This window comes from Melanerpes formicivorus, unplaced genomic scaffold (genome assembly GCF_026170545.1).
Source record: "Melanerpes formicivorus ecotype bairdi unplaced genomic scaffold, bMelFor1.0.p_v2 SCAF_13, whole genome shotgun sequence".
In the NCBI taxonomy this organism is placed as follows: Eukaryota; Metazoa; Chordata; class Aves; order Piciformes; family Picidae; genus Melanerpes; species Melanerpes formicivorus.
In genome coordinates this window covers 20,847,985-20,868,119 of record NW_027142365.1, presented here as the reverse complement: position 1 = coordinate 20,868,119, position 20,135 = coordinate 20,847,985, and the positions used below count along the sequence as shown (strand labels likewise).

At 50.8% G+C, this 20,135-nt stretch overlaps 1 protein-coding gene across 3 annotated transcripts in view; it reads left to right on the top strand.

Moving 5' to 3' along the window:
• Positions 1-20,135, top strand: part of CUBN (cubilin) — a 170,670-nt gene that overhangs the window by 77,892 nt on the left and 72,643 nt on the right. For all 3 annotated transcript variants that reach the window (XM_068146386.1, XM_068146387.1, XM_068146384.1), the window contains exons 31-38: positions 38-219; positions 5,951-6,107; positions 9,173-9,289; positions 12,043-12,156; positions 13,412-13,540; positions 13,803-13,935; positions 16,033-16,238; positions 17,994-18,175. In XM_068146386.1, the coding sequence (XP_068002487.1) occupies positions 38-219; positions 5,951-6,107; positions 9,173-9,289; positions 12,043-12,156; positions 13,412-13,540; positions 13,803-13,935; positions 16,033-16,238; positions 17,994-18,175 (1,220 nt within the window). The remainder of the gene's footprint in view (positions 1-37; positions 220-5,950; positions 6,108-9,172; positions 9,290-12,042; positions 12,157-13,411; positions 13,541-13,802; positions 13,936-16,032; positions 16,239-17,993; positions 18,176-20,135) is intronic.

Below are 20,135 nucleotides of genomic sequence, written 5' to 3'. Positions count from 1 at the left end.
AAGGCCCTGTGACTGTAGCTGATTGTGTCTTTTCCAGGCTGTGGTGGTATTTTCCAAGCTACCAGCGGGGAAATCCATTCTCCAAACTATCCTCAACCTTACAATAACAACACAGATTGCTCTTGGGTGATCCAAGTTGACTACAGCCACAGAGTCCTCTTGAATTTCACGGATTTTGACATTCAGAATCACCCTTCCTGTGACTCTGACAGCGTTTCAGTAAGTAACAACAGACATTTCCAAAGCCTACTTAGAGAGTCTCCTGAAATGCTTGCAACAGGGGAAGCTTACTGTGCAGCCTAGGTTGTAGTTGTCTTCAGGCTGGAAGCTACACAATCAGATTTATTCACTGATGAGCTAGTTCCCTTTGCTTCACCAAGGCCTCTCTGTACCCTTCCAGGTTGCCACTTCTATCTGAAGGATCTTTTCCTGAAAGCACCATGGTTCTCCTTTTGCAGTTAGTACTGCAGGAATAACCTCATGCCTAGCTGGCTGTTGTGACACTTCGTTTGTGGTGCAGCCAGCCAGAGCTTCTCCCAGGCCATAGGATGCAGTGCCCACATAGGTAACAGGTCACCCACACCCTGATACCAGCTTGGGAGAGAGTGAGGTCTCCATCCAGAGGGAATTGGTGGCTGTTGGTTTGCTTTGTCTATTCCGGTGGTCCTCAGCTGACTCTTTAATGGCTTCATTAGAGCCATTGCTGTATGAAAAGCTTCCCATTGCTGTATGAAAAGCTTCCCATTGCTGTGGGTTGGTGAGCTTCTGTTGATGGCACAGAAATTCAAGCTGCTGCTCTATCAGTGCACAGTAACAAAGAAACCTCCACGTCTCTGCTTGGCCTTTTGGAAGCAGACAGATGAAATCCTGACCTTTGATGTCATGTTGCACTTCACTCAGTACAAAGGCATATGTGAGCAGCACCAGCTGGATAAAGCACAGTGGCTGTGGCCCAAAATCCAGCTTGATAAACTCTCATTCAGGAAGAACTCAATTTGGCACAGAGAGAGACTCTTTGGGAAACAGCATCGGTTTCAGCAGCTCTGCCTTGTAAAGCTTCCCCAGCCTGAGCCAGAGCAAGGGCAACGTGGCCCCATTCTGCTGAGCAGACCTGAAGATCTCCTTGGGCCACAGATCATCTTTGTACACTGGCTGCTTATTTTTGTTCTGGTTCTGAAGCACAGGGAAATAGGATGATGTCTTTTTATTTAGATTAAGTGCATCAGGGAAGGCATTGAAGGGGAAATGGACTGGAAAGATGTCCAAGTCTTCTGTGGTATCAGGCAGGAGTAGAACACCAGATGGCCTGACAGAAACATCAGCCATCTGAAATGGTGTTACTGGTTAAAATGTCCCCCAGAACTCCTCAGAAAGGCTCAGCTCTGAGTAGCCCTGATAGCCTTCTTGCTAAAGCTTGCAGCCAGTGAATGCAAATCCCTGCCCCAATACTGCATGGGCACTGCCTGAGCTCCTTGCCATTGCAGGCACAACTCCTTCACCTTTATGGGCCAGCTACAGGCCCTGGGTTTTAGTCACTGAAAGGCATCAGTCCTTCAGCAGGCAGAGGAGCTGGCCATGGCAGAGCTCTTTGCAAGACCACAGCAGTGCAAGGACAGCCTTTTTCCTCTGTTGCCATGCCAATGTCTGTTGTTTGCTTCTGCTTTTTGTGGGTTTGGGAGGTGGTGAAGGAGGAGAAAGTTGCCCATTGGCCCCAGCTGTGCAAGCACAACTGAAGCAGCAATGTGAGCAGGGAGGGGGGGTTTAAATTTAATGCAGACATCAATCCCTGCCCACCAAGTCAAGGGTGGCTTGGAAATAGATGAAGGAGAATGCTGGTTTGAAGCCAAGAGATAATGAAGGGCCCTGAGGCTCGGGGGTATGAGGTAAAGCAGAGCTCTTCAAGGGGACCAGAAGGGAAGAAAGGACTGGATGGGGTTTGTTTCTTTACTTGGTGTGCCAATAGGCAGACAATCCCTTGCTGCCAACATCTGGATGTGATTTGTGTCTGTCTCATTCCAAGGCTTGCTATATGCCTCATGCAGTAATAAGAGAACAGAGTGAGGGGACAGAGGGTGCCTGGAAATGTATAAGTGGCTATCTGACGGTGGATGGTTTGGGAGCTGCAGTCCAAAATCTGTGTAAATGGAAACTCTGGGCAGCTGAGGAAACTGCAGGGCTGTTTTTGACTCTCCAGTGTCAGAACTGCTGGCTGTGACTCAGGCAGCAGGTCCACCCCCTTCTCTTTCTTACGTTTGTACTTATCTTTAGGGATTTGCTCTGGGAGTTCTCCTGGGGCTCTCCTCCACCCTGGAATGTACCATTGGCCTTTTCCTTCATCCTTCCCCCTCCAGGCCCAGTCATTTTTCCCTGGATCATGACTCGAGATTAATTTTTAAAGAATATTTGCACTGTAAGCTCCTTTCTGTGGAGAGCACTGGGAAATGAAGGTTGGGGTTTGGTTTGTCTCTTGTGATGTTTTCCGTTGCACACTCACGATGCGAGCAAAATGGAGAGGGAAAAGGCTGCAGTCTGCTGCTGCTTGGCTATGCTGCAGCTCCAGAAACCCCAGCGGGTTTTCCACTCGTGCTCAGTGATTTCACTCGTGAATCTGAGCGGAGGTCTGACTTCAGCCAAATGAGCAGACCCGCGGCGCTGAGCCGCGCTGCAACTGCCCGAGCTCCCCCTGGAGGCAGCGGATGCAGCGCACGGGGCGTAGTCCAGGGCCCCGAGAGCACATCCTCCGTTCACTGAGCTGCTGAAATGCAGCTAAGCCCTCAGTGTCTGTGCCGTTGGTCTGCTGTCAGCACAGAAGAGCATCTCTTCACCTGCCAAGTGAGGTGCATAGCCTTTACTTTCTCTGACCTCACCTGTCACTCGCTTCTGTTTTGTGGAAAGCATAAAGTCTTTGAGATGTCACTGGTGCCATTCATGAGGAACCAAAGTTTGGCTTCTGCTATGCACCAGCCCATTTCTGCCTGGAGAGTGTGCCTTACAACAAACAAATGTGTTGCTCTGGGGGCAAACAGAGGGAAAGAAATAGTGACTGCAGTAATGGCTGTGGGGTTTGCTCCTGTGTGTGGGCAGCACTGTGTCTGGTGCCGCACCAGCAGTGCAGGGCTGTGAGAGTTTGGAGTACTTGGAGACTGGAGGAGAGCATGCCTCAGAAGGCACCGGAAAGGGGAAGGAGAAAGAGTTTGTTCCTTTCAGTGGCTTTGATGAAGTCAGTGTTATTTCCCTTCCCTGTTGCAGCACGACAGGTAGCAACCAGGAATTTAGAAATGCAAGCCTGGGGGAGCTGGGGAGCTGAGGTTTCATTCCTGCCAGGTGCTGGCAGGGAAAATCTGCCAAGAGAGGACAGCTAGAAATATGTGGAGTTTTTATGGCTCAGGAGACATGGATTGTTTTCTTGTCATGCTAATTTGCAAAATGCAGGGTCAGTTGTGTTCAGTGTGGAGAGGGAAGAGAGGAGCAAACTGCTGCTGTGCTCAGTGCAAACGAAGATGTGGCTCCAAAGGAAGCAGATACTTCGTTTTCCTTTGCTCCTGCAGCCACAGAAGTGCATTTCTCAGATGTTTTCAGTAAGAAGCTGCAGAGAGACACAACTCTTTCCTGCACTACTGTGCAAATACAGGGGAACATTTGGGTTTCTGAGCTAGAGTCAAGGCTGAAATCCTCCCCAGACAACAGTTTAAGCTAATACACAGCAGGTGAGTGAAAATGATGCAGCCATAAAATGTCTGTGTGTCACTGTCCTGCTTAACCTGTAGCTGCCATAACTCCAGGTTGCTGCTGTACCTCACTCATGCTGATGCTGAACTGTTGCAGGTGTTGAGGCTAGGTGTGATTTCTGCCTGTCTGAAGGAGCAGACAGTGCTGTTCTTCAAGCAAGCAGCCCAAGCTTGTTCAGCAAGCAAGCAAGCTCAGAAAATGTTCCTCTAACTTCATGCTCTTCTCCCAGGATTGCCACAGAAAGGTTTCTTTGCTCCAGAAAGCCCTTGGAGGCAAATGCCTACTTCATCCCTTATGTTACTCACCCCTAGTGTCTTCCCAAGTGGGGAAGCTCCACTGCCAGAGTCCCACAGCAGTCTGTGTGCCAACAGCCAAACCCTCAGCTGAGCAGAGCATCACACATCCACAAAAATCACCAGCACAGGAACTGTAGGCAAACCCTCTCTCTACTCTCTCTCATTGCAGTGCTTATTCTCAGTTCTAGCAGTGAGATCAACCCCTCTCAGTAGTGTCTGGGAAGGGCAGAACCTGAATCCCTCAGGCTTATTCTGTTAGTCATTACTTCGCTCACCTTCCATGGTTTGTGCTTTGGAACTCACAGGCAGGTTTCTACGCAGAGCACATCTGCAGGGGAAGAATAAACACTGCACACTGTCTGCTAAAGGCTGATTGTGGCAGGATGCCAAGAGGGAAGGAAAGGGTGACTGCATGATATCTTGGGTCTCTGTAGCGGGTACTCATTTTGACAGACACTGCAGTACCCTTCCCACGCGGGGATGAGGTCTCACGCAGCCGGCTAGCGTCAGGAGCACGATGCTGTGCTCATGAACACAGCTATGCTGGAGCAGTATGCTGGAGCAGTAAGCAGGAGAGTTGTCCTTTGTTTCTTACCTCTGAAGTGTGCTTGAGACAGGTCATCTTTCAGCTTTTATAGATATCTTTTCACTGATATGAATGCTGAAGGCAAAACCATTGCACTGTGTTGTGCAGCCTGGCCAGAAAGGTTCAGTTCCTCTGTGCTGCATTGCACAGAATTCGTGGAACTGGAGGCTCTTTGGAATAAAAGGAAACATGCTCAGTGAGAAGGACTTCCCTTCAAACCCGACGGCAGCATTTTGCTCAGAGTGAGCTTTTATGTAGCCTCTGACATCCTAGCACCTGAGTATCTTCCAGTGCTCCTATTCATGCTGTCTCCTTTCCACTAATAGGAAGCTGAGTCTCAGGTTCTATTCCCTATGGTAATGCAGGGTAATTAGTGTTCCCTAATGATGAAAGAGGAACTCAATCCAGCAATCCCACTCTTGTTCCTGGCCAGTAGCTCTTCCTCTGCATGCCATCCAACTGCGGATGGCCCCAGTGCCCACCGCCTGTGAGACCAGGCACAAAGGCTCTGGGCCTGGCCCATGGCTCTGAGCACATCTGCTGGAGTGCTAGGGAAGCTGGGTGGGATATTCTGAGGCTGTGGCCATGCCTCCAGCTCTGTAGCTTCCCTTCTTATAATTTTGATTTTGCTTAAGATAGAAACTCACTGGTTCTAACATCACTATCCTTCTCTTCCTGATGATGAAACAGAGGAAGGAAACAAAATGCTCAGCTGTGAAGGCAAAAAAGGGAAGGCAGGCATTCATGGTAGAACTGCAAGTGAAGTTGTGTAAAACCAGCTTTGCTTTCTTCTTCCCTTTTTCTATTTCTTTGTTCATAAATAGCAATTCAGCAATGCAGTGCAGCACCCCAAAGCTATTGTAAAGCAGGAATATATGGGCTCTGGTCCTTGGTGGTGGCTACATGTGTCTGAAAACCATAACTGTAGTGTCTTCTCCTTTTACACAGGGTCATGGCTCCCACTGTGGCACTGATTTCATGTTAGGCCCAGTCTTTACTGAGGCAAGAAGGGAATAAAAGCTGCCTAGGAACTCATGTTAGCCATGAGCAGACAGCAATACAGGTGTGGGTAGGCCTGGGCTGTCAAAGGATGATTGCTTCTGTGCTCCATACACATACAGGAAGGTTGCTCCTTGTTGCATCTTTGCTCTGAAGGCTGCAGTAGCCTCAGCCTGAAATCCACACAGAATCCAGAGAGGCAGTGCACAGTTTGTCTGCACTGCCCACGCCAGGGCTGCACTGGGTTCAGAGTCTGTGAAACATAAGGGAGGGAATGGAATCAAAGTCCTCTCCATACTCCTACTGAAACCAAATACTTCATTTCCTCTTTTCACACCAGGTATTTGATGGACCCAGCAGTGAAGCACCCCTACTGAGGAAGCTGTGTGGAACACAGAAGCCTCCTGCCATCACCTCCTCCAAGAACCTGCTGTACCTCCACCTGCGCTCCAGCACGGCCACGCAGCACCGCGGCTTCAGCGCGCGCTTTGCTGAGGGTGAGCTGCTGCTGTGCAGCAGGGCACTGCCCCCAGCCCTGCCTGTGTGCAGCAGGGCATTGCCCCCAGCCCTGCCTGTGTGCAGCAGGGCACTGCCCCCAGCCCTGCCTGAGCCCTGCCTGAGCCCTGCCTGTGTGCAGCAAGGCATTGCCCCCAGCCCTGCCTGTGTGCAGCAGGGCACTGCCCCCAGCCCTGCCTGAGCCCTGCCTGAGCCCTGCCTGTGTGCAGCAGGGCACTGCCCCCAGCCCTGCCTGTGTGCAGCAGGGCACTGCCCCCAGCCCTGCCTGAGCCCTGCCTGAGCCCTGCCTGTGTGCAGCAGGGCATTGCCCCCAGCCCTGCCTGTGTGCAGCAGGGCACTGCCCCCAGCCCTGCCTGAGCCCTGCCTGAGCCCTGCCTGTGTGCAGCAGGGCACTGCCCCCAGCCCTGCCTGAGCCCTGCCTGTGTGCAGCAGGGCATTGCCCCCAGCCCTGCCTGAGCCCTGCCTGTGTGCAGCAGGGCATTGCCCCCAGCCCTGCCTGTGTGCAGCAGGGCACTGCCCCCAGCCCTGCATGAGCCCTGCCTGTGTGCAGAAGGGCATTGCCCCCAGCCCTGCCTGTGTGCAGCAGGGCATTGCCCCCAGCCCTGCCTGAGCCCTGCCTGTGTGCAGCAGGGCATTGCCCCCAGCCCTGCCTGTGTGCAGCAGGGCATTGCCCCCAGCCCTGCCTGAGCCCTGCCTGTGTGCAGCAAGGCACTGCCCCCAGCCCTGCCTGAGCCCTGCCTGTGTGCAGCAGGGCACTGCCCCCAGCCCTGCCTGAGCCCTGCCTGTGTGCAGCAGGGCATTGCCCCCAGCCCTGCCTGTGTGCAGCAGGGCATTGCCCCCAGCCCTGCCTGTGTGCAGCAGGGCACTGCCCCCAGCCCTGCATGAGCCCTGCCTGTGTGCAGCAAGGCATTGCCCCCAGCCCTGCCTGTGTGCAGCAGGGCATTGCCCCCAGCCCTGCCTGTGTGCAGCATGGCATTGCCCCAGCCCTGCCTGAGCCCTGCCTGTGTGCAGCAGGGCATTGCCCCCAGCCCTGCCTGTGTGCAGCAAGGCATTGCCCCCAGCCCTGCCTGTGTGCAGCAGGGCACTGCCCCCAGCCCTGCCTGTGTGCAGCATGGCATTGCCCCAGCCCTGCCTGAGCCCTGCCTGTGTGCAGCAGGGCATTGCCCCCAGCCCTGCCTGTGTGCAGCAGGGCACTGCCCCCAGCCCTGCCTGTGTGCAGCAGGGCATTGCCCCAGCCCTGCCTGAGCCCTGCCTGTGTGCAGCAGGGTATTGCCCCCAGCCCTGCCTGTGTGCAGCAGGGCATTGCCCCAGCCCTGCCTGAGCCCTGCCTGTGTGCAGCAGGGTATTGCCCCCAGCCCTGCCTGTGTGCAGCAGGGCATTGCCCCAGCCCTGCCTGAGCCCTGCCTGTGTGCAGCAGGGCATTGCCCCCAGCCCTGCCTGTGTGCAGCAAGGCATTGCCCCCAGCCCTGCCTGTGTGCAGCAGGGCATTTCCCCCAGCCCTGCCTGAGCCCTGCCTGTGTGCAGCAAGGCATTTCCCCCAGCCCTGCCTGAGCCCTGCCTAAGCCCTGCCTGTGTGCAGTAGGGCATTGCCCTTGGCCCTGCTTGCCTGCTGGGCACAGCCTGCCAGCACAGCTCCTCCTGTGTCTGTGCCTGCAGCACTCAGCAGGATCTTTGACAGGACAGAATGTTTCCAAATGAGAGGGGATTTAGAATTTCAGTATCATCTTAGGGTCTTTGATTGGGTAACAAATAAGCACTTCTTATGGCAAGGCACCTAGCACACATCAGCAGCCTCTGACTCCTCCTCTCTCAAGAGTTAGCTACCCCTAAGTGTCCTGAGAAAAACGGAGAGCTGGCAGTTTGCAGAGGCCTGGTGACCAAATCACATTTCCTGTGTCCACCCATGCGCGACTCTGCAGAGCTGTGAAAGGGTCCTGTGTGGTGCTGTTGATGGGCTCCATGGGTTCAGGCCTGCCAAACCCTGCCAAACAGCAACTCTCCAATTTGTGGAGGACTAATTGGGTTTTTACATGGCTTGCTTTTTGTTGAAAGGTGGCACGAAGCGGGCAGGATGTTCCCTGCCACTCACACCATGTCATTATTTCTGGTTGTCTTCCTTTTTTCACAGCCTTGGAGGTGTTTTCTCCCCAGGATAGTCACAAATCTCTTTCATTTGCTTCTTAGGACTCTTTTCACTATACATTTGTGTTTTCCCCAGCAAACTGTACTCCTTTGGAAATACTGTGAGATAAAGCATAAAGAAAAGGATGAATCTGCACCAGCAAAGCTGTCAGCCCCCAGTTAGATAGATGTCTGCTAGTTAGAGACCTAATCAGGCCCTTCTGACTAACAGCTGTGGCAGCCCAAGCTGTTACACCTGCTCTAAGCACACTGCCTGGTTTAGGCTTTGCACAAGACAGGCCTGGTGAGCAAGCACTCCCTACCCAGGGTGCAGGCAAGCCAACTTGCCTCCTCCTGAGAAGAGTCTGCGAGCCCCAGCTCTCGCTGGGTGCTGTAGGCAGCATGGCACAGGAAGTGAGTCGCAGCTGTTGGTACCTAACTCCCCACACGTGCAGCATTTCATGCAGTTGCAGTTTTATTGCTGCAGCTCACAAGAGGATCATGCCAATGCAATCTGATGCTGTCCTTGGCCCTTGGAAGGGTCTGGAGGGTTTCTCAAGGTTTTTTGTCCTAGTTACCAAGACAGGCAAATGATCAGAGAAATGGGTATATGTTTGCACTGTCTTAACAAGTGAGCTTGGCCCCAGGATTGCTCTTGTAGGCCATGAGGAGCTGATAAAGGTGAGATCTGGTCCCAGGACACTTGCTTCTCTCAGGTGGTCAGCTAGGTGCAGCATTGCCTGTGGATCCAAGTGCACTGAGTGCTGGGAGCTAGAGCTTAAGTATCTCCTGACAAATCACCGTTGTGAGTTTGGTCTCATTTCACACCGGTGCAGTGTGCTGTGTTTCATGCCTTCATTTTCACTGCAGAACCTGAGCTCTGTGTTTTGCATTTGCCAATATCTGTGTGTGTTTCATTCTAAAGCCTGTGGAAGTTTCATAGAATCAGATTCAGTTGGGGCAGCGATTTCCTCTCCTCTGTATCCTGCCAAATACCCAAACAATCAGAACTGCAGCTGGATTATTCAGGCTCAGGAACCATGTAAGTAAAAACATCGTTTGTGGCTAGCTGGGATGACTAACATCCTCATCTCCTTTTCTGTAACAACAATACAAAATTCCTCCTTCTTTTCCTTTAGGAAGTTCTGCATCCTGGTAGTTGGAGAGTGTGGCTTTCCTAATCTGCCCTAAATCATGTTTCACTGTCAAAGATTTAGTGCCTAGTGAGGAAAACAGTTTGCAGCTTTGTCATCTGAGCTGATTGATTGTGATGCAAGTGCTGCAGTTACAAATGAGGTGCCAACTGCCACGTGAAGTGGGATTGGTCGGTGAGAAAATCCAAGGCTTTCTATATCATTAAAGCACTCAGTGTTAAGGTGACCTTATTCTGGTCTGGATTTTTCAAGCTGTGCTGATAACATTAAAAACAAACATCAAACCCAACCAAGGACACTTTAATTAAAGGAGAAAGGGCAGGGAGGGATTTCAGTTCCAAATTCAACCACAGCACAGGAATAACCTGGCTGTAGGCACTCTCCAGATGTGCCTGCCTGTTGTCACACAGGTTTATGACTGGTCATAAACCACCAACTCTTTTGCATCAGGCACTGGTATTACCTTTAATACCCAGCATCACCTTTCTGTTGCAAAAGATTCTCCCCAAACATTTACCACTGGGTAACAGTATCCTGGTAACCTCCCTTTAAATGGATGCTTATTTTTGGTAGCCACTCCTGGATTTCAGTTCTGCATCCGGTGTTTATGTTGTTAAAATCACTGAGTGTTTCCACCCCGTTTATAGGCTTATTTTGCCAAGTTTTAAAACTCAAAGTGATTGGCCAAAGCAAACACCAGCACAAAGATCAGGGGGAAATCTCTTTTAGCACAGATCTTGTACAAACACCTGAAAAAGGAGAGCATGGCAGCTGGTCCTCAGCTGCACAGCGCTCGTGTGTGAGGACAGCCTTCTCCTGGACCCTCTGTGCGAGCCCATACGTGGCTCTTGTTTCCTGCATTACATCAGTGTCAGAGGACAGAAAATGCTGTGTTAAGAAGTGTGTGTAGTGACTTCCCCCAGCCAGCAGCAGGACCACCACGCGCTCTGTGCTGCAGGGACAGGGGCTTGAGGGGTGGCAGCTGTGCAGCAGCATTGCGGGGCACAGCCAGAGCCAGTGGAAGTGTCCAGCGGCAAACCACAGCAGAGCTCCTGCTCTGCTTTTGCTGAGAGGTTGTCTCCTGCTCTTGCCACCCGCTGTGGTTTGCCCTTTTGCTTCATGTCCTGCGGACCTGCATTGATGCTGTGATTGATTGCCTGGGCAGGACACAAGCTGCTGAGCGTACAGATGGCGCAGCTGAGTGCCGGTCACTGGCCCCCTGCTGCAGTGCCTGGGTCCATCCCTGTCATTTCAGCTTCGTCTAGCTAATTAACTGTAACCCAGTGAGAAGCACAACATCTGTGCCAAATTCAGGCTTGAAAACTTAGTTACCATCTGGATTGTCAGACTCTTCTAACCTGCTCTAGCTCCATGGGAGCTCCAAGGCCAGGGCTTAACTACTGTCACACACTGGTGCTGAGGACAACCCCTCTTCCAGCTGTGACTGCACCTCTGCTCCAGTTCCTGCGGGGGGCTACAGGAAAGCTGCAGAGGGAGTAGCCTGTGGTGATAGCACAAGGGGCAATGGTTTGAAACTAGAGCAGATTTAGATTGGACATCAGGCAACCAGCACCAGAACAAGAGGACACAGTCTCAAGCTGTGCCAGGGGTAGTTTAGGCTGGAGGTGAGGAGAAAGTTCTTCACTGAGAGAGTTGTTGGCCATTGGGATGTGCTGCCCAGGGAGGTGGTGGAGTCCCCATCCCTGGAGATGTTCAAGAGGGGATTGGACATGGCACTTGGTGCCATGGTTTATTAGTCAGGAGGTCTTGGGTGACAGGTTGGACTTGATGAACTTTGAGGTCTTTTCCAACCTTATTGATTCTATGATTAGGAAGAAGTGCTTTACTATGAGGGTGGTTAGACAGAACACAGAGAAGTTGTGGATGCTTCATAGTTGGAAGTATTTAAGACCAGGATAGATGGGGCCTTGAACAGCCTGATCTAGTGAGAGGTGTGCCTGCCCGTGGCAGGGGTTGGAACCGGATGAGCTTTAACATCCCTTCCAACCCAACTCATTCTCTGACTCTATCACACAAGTAAGGGCAACACAAGAGTCACAAACACCCTGAGTCAGAAAGCCTTTTTCAGGACATGGCCTGCAGTTCAAGGGTGTGGAAAATCCAATTCTGTACAAATATAGCTGAGGGTAGTTAATGATCCTTCAACCATTCCAATTGATGTATGTGGAGTGTTCCAAAACGATGAAGAAAGCAGCTGGAGCAGGGCAGCATCCATCGACGTTTTGTCTGGATCTATGGTATGGATTGCAAAGGGACAAGGGGTCATGCCTGGGCAGAGAGAAGTGGTGTGGCTGAATGTGTGTGCATTTCCCATCCTGCATTTGCTGACACCTTCAGTGTGGAGTGAAACTGCTCAGGCAGTAGGAAAGGGAGCTTCCTGTGTCTGTGTTCAGCCCTACCCTTCTCATTCCAGTTCTGCTGGGAGCACCAAACTTTGCAGGTTGATGCACTCCCATCAAACTCACTCCGTGGATCAGGGAATAAATGACTCCAGATGTGACATTTATGGAGAGTGATTGACTTCAGGGAGCAGGAGGGAAGATGTACATTTGTCTGCATGGGATGATTTCTGTGTGCAATGCCAAACTCCTTTTAAGGCTTTTCCTCTTGCTTTTGCCAGTCAACCACATCACCCTCTCCTTCACTGACTTTGAGATCGACAGCAGCACACAAAACTGCACTGGGGATTTCCTGGAGATCCTGGATGGCAATAACTACCAGGCCCCTCTTCGAGGTACTGCACCTTCCCCTTGTTGCTTTCCCACACAAAAGGCAGTCAGAAGGAAGTTTTCTGTGAGTGTCTTCCTGCTTTATAGACTTTGACTGACAGAGGAAGCTCCTTGGCCACTCTGGCCAGAGGAAACCAAGAATACATCTCCTGTGTGAATGGCACAGTCCTCCCAGGCACGGTCAGGATCCCACTAGCCTGCAGCTTGGGGTTGTCTCCAGCTGGCTTTTCCCTACTCCTCTGCTGAACACTGTTAGAATCAAGCAATCCAGGTTAAACTGAGCTCCTAGAAAGCTGTACACAAGGATAATGTGAGCCACGCTCATAGGCACTGTCCACACAAAATACAGGTTCCTAAGGGTCCCTACAGGTTCCTAAGGGTCCCTACAGGTTCCTATGGGTTCCTACAGGTTCCTATGGGTTCCTACAAGTTCCTGGGAGAAGGAAAGGGATTTCCCTCAAGGCCTGCACAACCTGGTGTTCTGCTGAAGTTTGTACAGCTTCTCCTGACATCTCTGTCCTCAAGTGGCAGGAGCAGCCTGGGGCAGCCAGTGTCAGTGCTTACACTGCCAGGCAACCATGAGAGCGCTCAGCACAGCGGGGCCTGGCTGCCCTCAAATTCCTGTCTGGGAAATCTGCAATATCTGTGCTCTCCCCTGCTCTCTTTTTGTACCTGCTCCTCTGCTGGGAGTGGGAGAGCACTCCCCTTCAGTGGTTTGTAGCTGGAAGCAGGATTCATGGTTTGGGCTCCTCCCCTTGGCAAGAGAACCAGGGTATTAGCTGCTAGCCTTCATTGTGCTGTCAGATGCCTCTCTGATTCACATTGCTAACTCCCATGTTACAATCCGTGACAAGAGAACTGGCCTGTTGTTGTCACTTGGGGTTTTTCCATCAGAAACCAACTGAGTGAAATAGAAACCACTGTCAGAGAGATAACTGATGGAAAGTTTTGGGGTTTTTCTCCTTTAAGCTGTAGTTTCTGGCTAGATTGAGCAGAAAGGAGCTCTGTGGCAGAATGGCCAGGGAGCAGGCAGGATGGAGGGCAGGAGGTCCTTCCTCTGTTAAAATGAACTGCCAGCAGAGTTGAGTTGTGTACAAGGGAAATGGAGTGTTTCAGCTGTGTGTAGGCTGACCTGACAGCAGCAGGATGTAAGCAGCAGCTGTTGCTTGCTGTCAGACAGCACCTCCCCAGTGCTAATTAGCAACAGACACTGCACGCTGACCGCTCCTTCCCTTCTCTCCCTGCCTTGCTCTCTTTCAGGCCGTTACTGTGGCACTGCTATCCCAGATCCTGTCACTTCTTTTGGTAATGCCTTGGTGGTGAACTTCGTCTCCAACAGCATTGTTACTGCCAGGGGCTTCCATGCTACCTATGCTGCATCATCTTCATGTGAGTCTGTGTGGCAGGCACTGCTACCTTGTGCCTCTGACTGAAGGGAAAGAACAGATCCTGTGTCTCTGACATTCCCTCTGTTCAAGCTCTCCCTTGGCCTTCCTTTCTTTGGCCAAGGTCTCAGCAAGTACATCAACAAGCTAAAGAGCAAGGAGACAAGGAGAAATGCTCTCTTGGTTAGTAGAGGCTCCTGCTCTGTCAAGGTTTGTGTTCTTTATGTCATGCTTCTCAAGGCTCTGCTGTCTCCCTCCTGTTGCAGCCTGTGGGGGCTCTTTCCACATGGAGAGTGGAGCTTTCAGCAGCCCTGGCTATCCCGAGCCCTACCCGATCAACACCGAGTGCGTCTGGAGGATCCTCAGCTCCCCTGGCAACCGGCTCCAGCTGTCCTTCACGTAAGGCATAGCCCGGGGGGGAGTTGTTCAGCCCTTTGACGGGCCTCCAGGAAGGCTGCTCTGTCTTTATGAGGAAATGTAATTACCTGATGACAAGCCTGAAACATCCTTTTAGAGTAACTTGGAAAGAGAACACAGCGGTGGGCAGCTGCAGCTTGCAATCAGTGTTCTCCTCTGTTAGTCACTGCTACAGCAGTATATAAATAGGTGAGTTATTGTTTGAGCAAGAGGGGATGCTGAAGAAGCCAGATCTCACTTCTGCAGAAGAAGAGGAAATGTAGCATTGCCTTTTCTTTGCAAAGGAAACTCCTACTGTTTCCTCTCTGCCAGGTTCGTTGTAGTATTTACTGTTTAGCAGAGTAATACAAAGGGTCCATATGCTCCCAAGATTGTAGGGTTAAAACTCTTCCACATTTCTCCAACAATGACAGCAGTAGGGGTGCAAGGGGGGCCAGGGCAGTGTCTGAAGGAATTTTGTTTTCCCTTCAGCAAAGTAACTTTCCTTTGAAGATTTCTGACAGGAAAGTCATGTGTGATCCACCAAACAATGTGCAGTCCTTCAGCAGGGTTGTTCTTTACCCCTGATGTGGATTTCTGAGCCTCTCAGTTTCCTGGTATCAAACACTGGCTGCTGCCAAGGAAGAAAGCACTGACCCTTTGCAAAGCTTATCAGGAACGAGCAGGAAAAGAAAAGCAGCTCTGAAGCCTGCATTTACAGTTGTTGAGGACAGAAGGAAAATGTGCCCTGAAACGTGCTGACTGCATAAAGTGCAAAGTGTTTGGTAGTGCCATGAAGAGGACATTCTATTCCTTCTTTACTTGCTGAAGCAGAGGAAAAGTCCTGCAGTCTGAAAAGATTTTCCAGAGCAAATTGGTGAATAACAGCTCCTCAGATCTGAACCAGAAGTCTCCTGCGAAGCAGAAACTCTTCAGCCGTGCAGTGTGGCACTGAGGAGATGCAAACTCTCCTCGGTGGCACGGAGCTGAGAGGCAAGCTGACACTACTGGAAAGCATAGCATGGTTGTGTTAGAAAGCAGCACTGAGTGCATTTGATTGAATAGTAGAGGTTTATGAAGCTTTGCTGGCATGAGGCATTATTTTCCTTCAGCTCAGCCTGAGCAGAAATGCCTGTCTTGCAATTTGAGGATTAGCTTTCAATTAGTCTGTAGGATATCCAGATGAGTGGTTGGAACCCTTGCCCAGCGTGTGTGCTCTGAACACATGAGGCTGTGCTGGGGACTGAAGGGGAGGAGCTGTTACCAGAAAACCAGAAAGCACAAATATTTGGGGCACTGGCTGTAAGAGGCACTCTGGAGTCTTTATGATATATTCATAGCTTGCTTCTGAAGAGAATATTGGATTGAATCACAGCACTCCACTTAGGAAAGCAGATAATGGTTTTTGGAATGTGTTTAGCATTCATCCTGCTGCAGTAATTAAGAATTTATAATTTGATTACTAAATACTGTTCCTTTTCTAAGGCAAACATTGGTTTAGAAGAGCTCATAGCCATCCTTAGGATCTTTTTGCACACCCAGCCACGTGGAACTCAGCGACGCCAGGGGAAACAGCAACCTTTCAGAGTGCAGGAGGAACTGCTGAGAGATTTCTGTTCTCCAAGGTGTTAGCTACCAATGAACCCAGGCCTCTGGCTGGATCTTCTCACCAGAGAGTGGAAGGAAATGACACATGTATGAAGGGACTGCAGACTGATCTGTGACTCTGAGAGTCTTCTCTGCACCCAGTGACCAGTCTGAGCTGGTTTCTGTACCAGGGGCTTTCTGTGTTTCCTGGCTGTTGTTGGAGAACCAAGAAATATTACTGAGATTTGAGAAATCTGTCCAAGTTAGAGCTTTGCAAACTGCAGCTCAGCTGTAAAGTAAGGGGCTAGAAAAGGGGGAAGCCTGTTGGCAGCAGCCCTGCCAGATGATGAGCGGTGTTCTCCCAGGTAATGAGTGGTGTCCTCTGGCTTCGGTGGGGTTGTGCGGCTGCCCTCTCCGTAAGTGCTACTGTAGGATACCAGTGACAAGGGGGTTAACTCTGAAGTGTGTGCTAGTGCTGTGCCTCCTAATGGCCTTCTGCTGCCCTTGCAACAGGGCGTTTCAGATGGAGGAGAGCAGCAGCTGCACCAAAGACTACCTGGAGATCCGTGAGGGGAGCATAAGCGGCCGGCTGGCAGCGCGGCTCTGTGGGCACAGCCTGCCTTCCAACTACACATCCACTCTTGCACACATCCTGTGGGTCAAGTTTGTCTCAGATGGCTCAGGCACTGATGCTGGCTTCAAGGCCACATTCTCTCACTGTAAGTAGATGTTATTTAACTGACAGCTGTTGTTCTCTCAGGACGTTTCCAAGTGATTCCAGTTTGGCCCTGCACAGTCTGTCAGCAAAGGTTTGTTGACGTCAGCAAGGCTGCAAATTACTTTGCACTGTATCTGCTGAGTGTAAGATAGAGTTCAAAACCCTGTCAGAACTCATTTAGAGCAAGTACAGCATAATCAGAAGGACTAGATGTGATGTTCTATCTTTTTAACTCGCCCTAACAGGCAGTGTTCCTTCAGAGCAGTCAGATGATCCTTCAAAAAGCAAAGAATTCCGTGGCTTACAGAAGATAAAGTCTCCCCTGTTTCACTGACTGCTTTCTAGCAGTTTGCCCCGTGGGTTTCAGGTTCCTCCCTCAGCAGTCCTGGCCTGTGAAGATATAAATAAGAGCTATATGCTAAAAATCTTTATGGCAGCCCTGGTTCACCAGTAGCCCCTTAGAGTGACAAATAACTGGCTGTGAGTCTTTGCTGCCTGACAGGGAGCAGCAGCGTTTACCTTGCTGTTTATTAGGCAGTTCATCAGTTAAGAACTTCCTGAGTACAACAGTGTCCACCTTCCAGTGTGGGTCTGTGACCTCAGCCAAGGAGCAGAACTGGAAGAAAAGGAAAGGATGCCAGTGTGTAGATGCAAAATGCCAAGAAGCCAGTGCAAACATCAGGACTTTCTGCAGGAGTAGATTGCTGAAGCTGAATACCCAATACCCAGCCATTCTAACTGTGCAGGCTAAAATCCCAATCATTTCCCTTACTTTGAGATTTTTGCTACACCTTTTCAAAAGGAATCCCCAGTAGTTCAGAGCTCAATCAAATCAGAACCATCTTTGGCCAGAGCACACAAAGACATTGTCATGCCTTAACCCCAGCTGGCAGCTGAGCCTCACGCAGCTGCTCACCCACTGCCCTCACAGGAGGATGGGGAAGAGAATTGTAAGAGTGTGAACAGACAGGGCTTGAGCTGAAGACAGTTCAACAGGTAGGGCAAGAGCTGTGAGCAGTGCAAAAAAGGCTTCATTCCCCATGCCCATGGCAGGCAGGGTCCAGCTGTCCAGGGGAGCAGAGCTCCCTCCCACGCAGCCATTGCTGGGGAAGACAAACACCAGCGCTCCCAAAGTGCTCTCCTCCTTCCCCTGCCCCCTGCTCTGTGCTGAGTGTGACAACCCCTTGGGCAGCTGGGTCCCCTCACAGCTTTTTGTGCACCCCCAGCCTGTTCACTGCTGGAGTGAGGTGAGAAGCAGGAAAGGCCTGGCCTCTGTGTAAGCTCTGCTCAGCAGTAATGAAAACATCCCTGTTTAATCAACACTGTCTCCAGCACAAACCCAAAACACAGCCCCATGCTGACTGGGATGAAGAAAATTACCTCTGTTGCAGCCCAAACCTGCTCAGTATTTATATAACATGATTCTGTCATTTAGTGCTTCTTGGGGAGAAATGAGGTAACCAGTTGGGGGAATTTAGATGTGTCACCATCCCACCTTCTGCAGGTGGAAAGCTGTGCAGGTTGAAAGGGTCATTTTCTTCAGGTAAAGGCACACTGCATCCCTCACAACAAGTAAATAGTGAGATGTGCATCCTGGCACTGTCTGAGACACAGGTCTGTGCCTCACAGCGCTGCCTAGTGCCAAGTAAATGAAGTCAGATGGGCCGAAATGAAAGCTGTATCCCAGGCTGGACCCCAAGTCTTCTTTTAATCTGTGTGGATGAGAAGCATTAGTTGTCTCTGTCTTCTCTTTCAGTGTATGGAAATGACATCGTGGGGAGCAGAGGACAAATAGCTTCACCACTGTGGCCCAGAAGCTACCCCTCCAATTCCAACTACCAGTGGCGAATAAGCGTCAATGCTTCCCAGGTTATCCACGGCCACATCCTCCAGATGGACATGGAAAGTCATTACAGATGCTACTATGACAAGCTAAAGGTGATTGCCCTGGCAGGAGCTATTGTATTTCAGTTCACTTGGATAAAAATTGGTGAATAGAGAAACCTGCAAGAGGGATGGGCAGAAGTTCCCAGGCTCTGGTGTAGCTCACTGGGTTTGGCAAATCGTCCTTTCAGTGGTTAGTAGCCCTGGGAAGGGTGACATACTTTGGCTCCCTAAGAGTGTCATTTCCAGTCTGTAAGTTTGAAATGAATTCAAAGTAAGTCTGCAATGGTAAAATCCTTCATTTTAAACCCCCAAAATTTCAGGTCAGATCCCAGGTTGAACTTTGCTCTGTGCTGGCCCAGTTATGATAACATCTGAGTGTCTCTGAGTGTCCCTAAAGCCAAGGTTATTCTAAACTCCTCTGAAGAACAATATCTTACCTGCACCTTCTTTGCTCTCTGGATCAGTAAGCTGCTTCAGGCAGCAGGAAGGGCCATGAGGGTGAGCAGAGGGATGGAGCTCCTCTCCTATGGAGACAGACTGAGGCAGTTGGGGTTGTGCAGGCTGGAGAGGAGAAAACTCTGAGGAGACCTTCTGGTGGCCTTCCAGTATCTGCAGGGGCCTACAAGAAACCTGGGGAAGGGCTTCTTAGGGTGTCAAGGAGTGACAGAACTGGAGGGGATGGAGCAAAACTAGAAGTGGGGACATTCAGATTGGATGTTAGGAAGAAGTTCTTCCCCATGAGGGTAGTGAGAGAGTGGCACAGGTTGCCCAGGGAGGTGGTGGAAGCCTCATCCCTGGAAGTGTTTAAGGCCAGGCTGGATGTGGCTGTGAGCAACCTGCTGTAGTGTGAGGTGTCCCTGCCCATGGCAGGGGGGTTGGAACTGGCTGAGCCTTGAGGTCCCTTCCAACCCTGGAAATTCTGTGAAGGTGCCTCTTGCTTCCTCTCTGCTTGCCTTTCTGTTCCCCCTGTAACACAGCCCAGCCTTTCTTACCAGGCTAAAAAGCACAGCATGCCTGGTGCTAAGCACAATGGAGTAACATGAGCAACAACTTCTTTCTGAACTTAGCTCAGCATAACTGCTTCATTAAATAAGGTACATTTCCTCTTGTCTTTTGTTGTTCCAACCAGCTGGTTCACTAATGAGCCTTTTCTTGCATCTTTGTGAAAGAGAAAGCTGTCACTTATGCCATATATTCAGTATATTAAATTGATTATGAGTTCACTGGCACCCAAATTTGACATTGGTTCAAAAGGGAAACACAGCTTCATCTCCTGTCAGATTTTAACAGCAGCTTTCCTCTCAGGCAGCCTGCCTTTCTTTGTCTGTCCCTCTGAAAGCTAAAGGAGTCTCTTAAATCAGCTAGACACTGGGTGGGAATCAGCCTGGCCTTTAACCTGGCTCAGGGATCAAACCCTCAGCCCAAGGTTCATGTTCATGTAATATTTCCTGGCTTTGTCTACTGGACATTTTCCACTGAGGTGCAGAGGAGAAGAACACAAGAAGGTTAGAAAGGTGACAAGAGAGAAGCAGCCTTGAACCAGCCCAGATTCTGGCTTATAAAAACGTATTAGAAAGTAAAATTGCATATTCATTTGATAGACTTTGAGATAAATGTTCCTCAGGGGGCAGGGACTGGCTGGAAAGCAGCCCTGAGGAGAGAGACTTGGGGGTGCAGGTGGAGAAGAAGCTCAACAGGAGCTCTCAGTGTGCACTTGCAGCCCAGAAAGCCAATCAGATCCTGGGCTGCAGCAGGAGAAGTGTGGCCAGCAGGGCAAGGGAGGTGATTCTCCCCCTCTGCTCAGCCCTGGGGAGACCCCACCTGGAGTACTGCCTCCAGTTCTGGAGCCCCTATGACAAGAGGGATCTGGAGGTGCTGGAAGGTGTCCAGAGCAGGGCCAGGAGGATGAGCAGAGGGCTGGAGCACCTCTCCTGTGAGGACAGATTGAAGGAGTTGGGGCTGTTCAGTCTGGAGAAGAGAAGGCTCCCAGGTGACCTCATTGTGGCCTTCC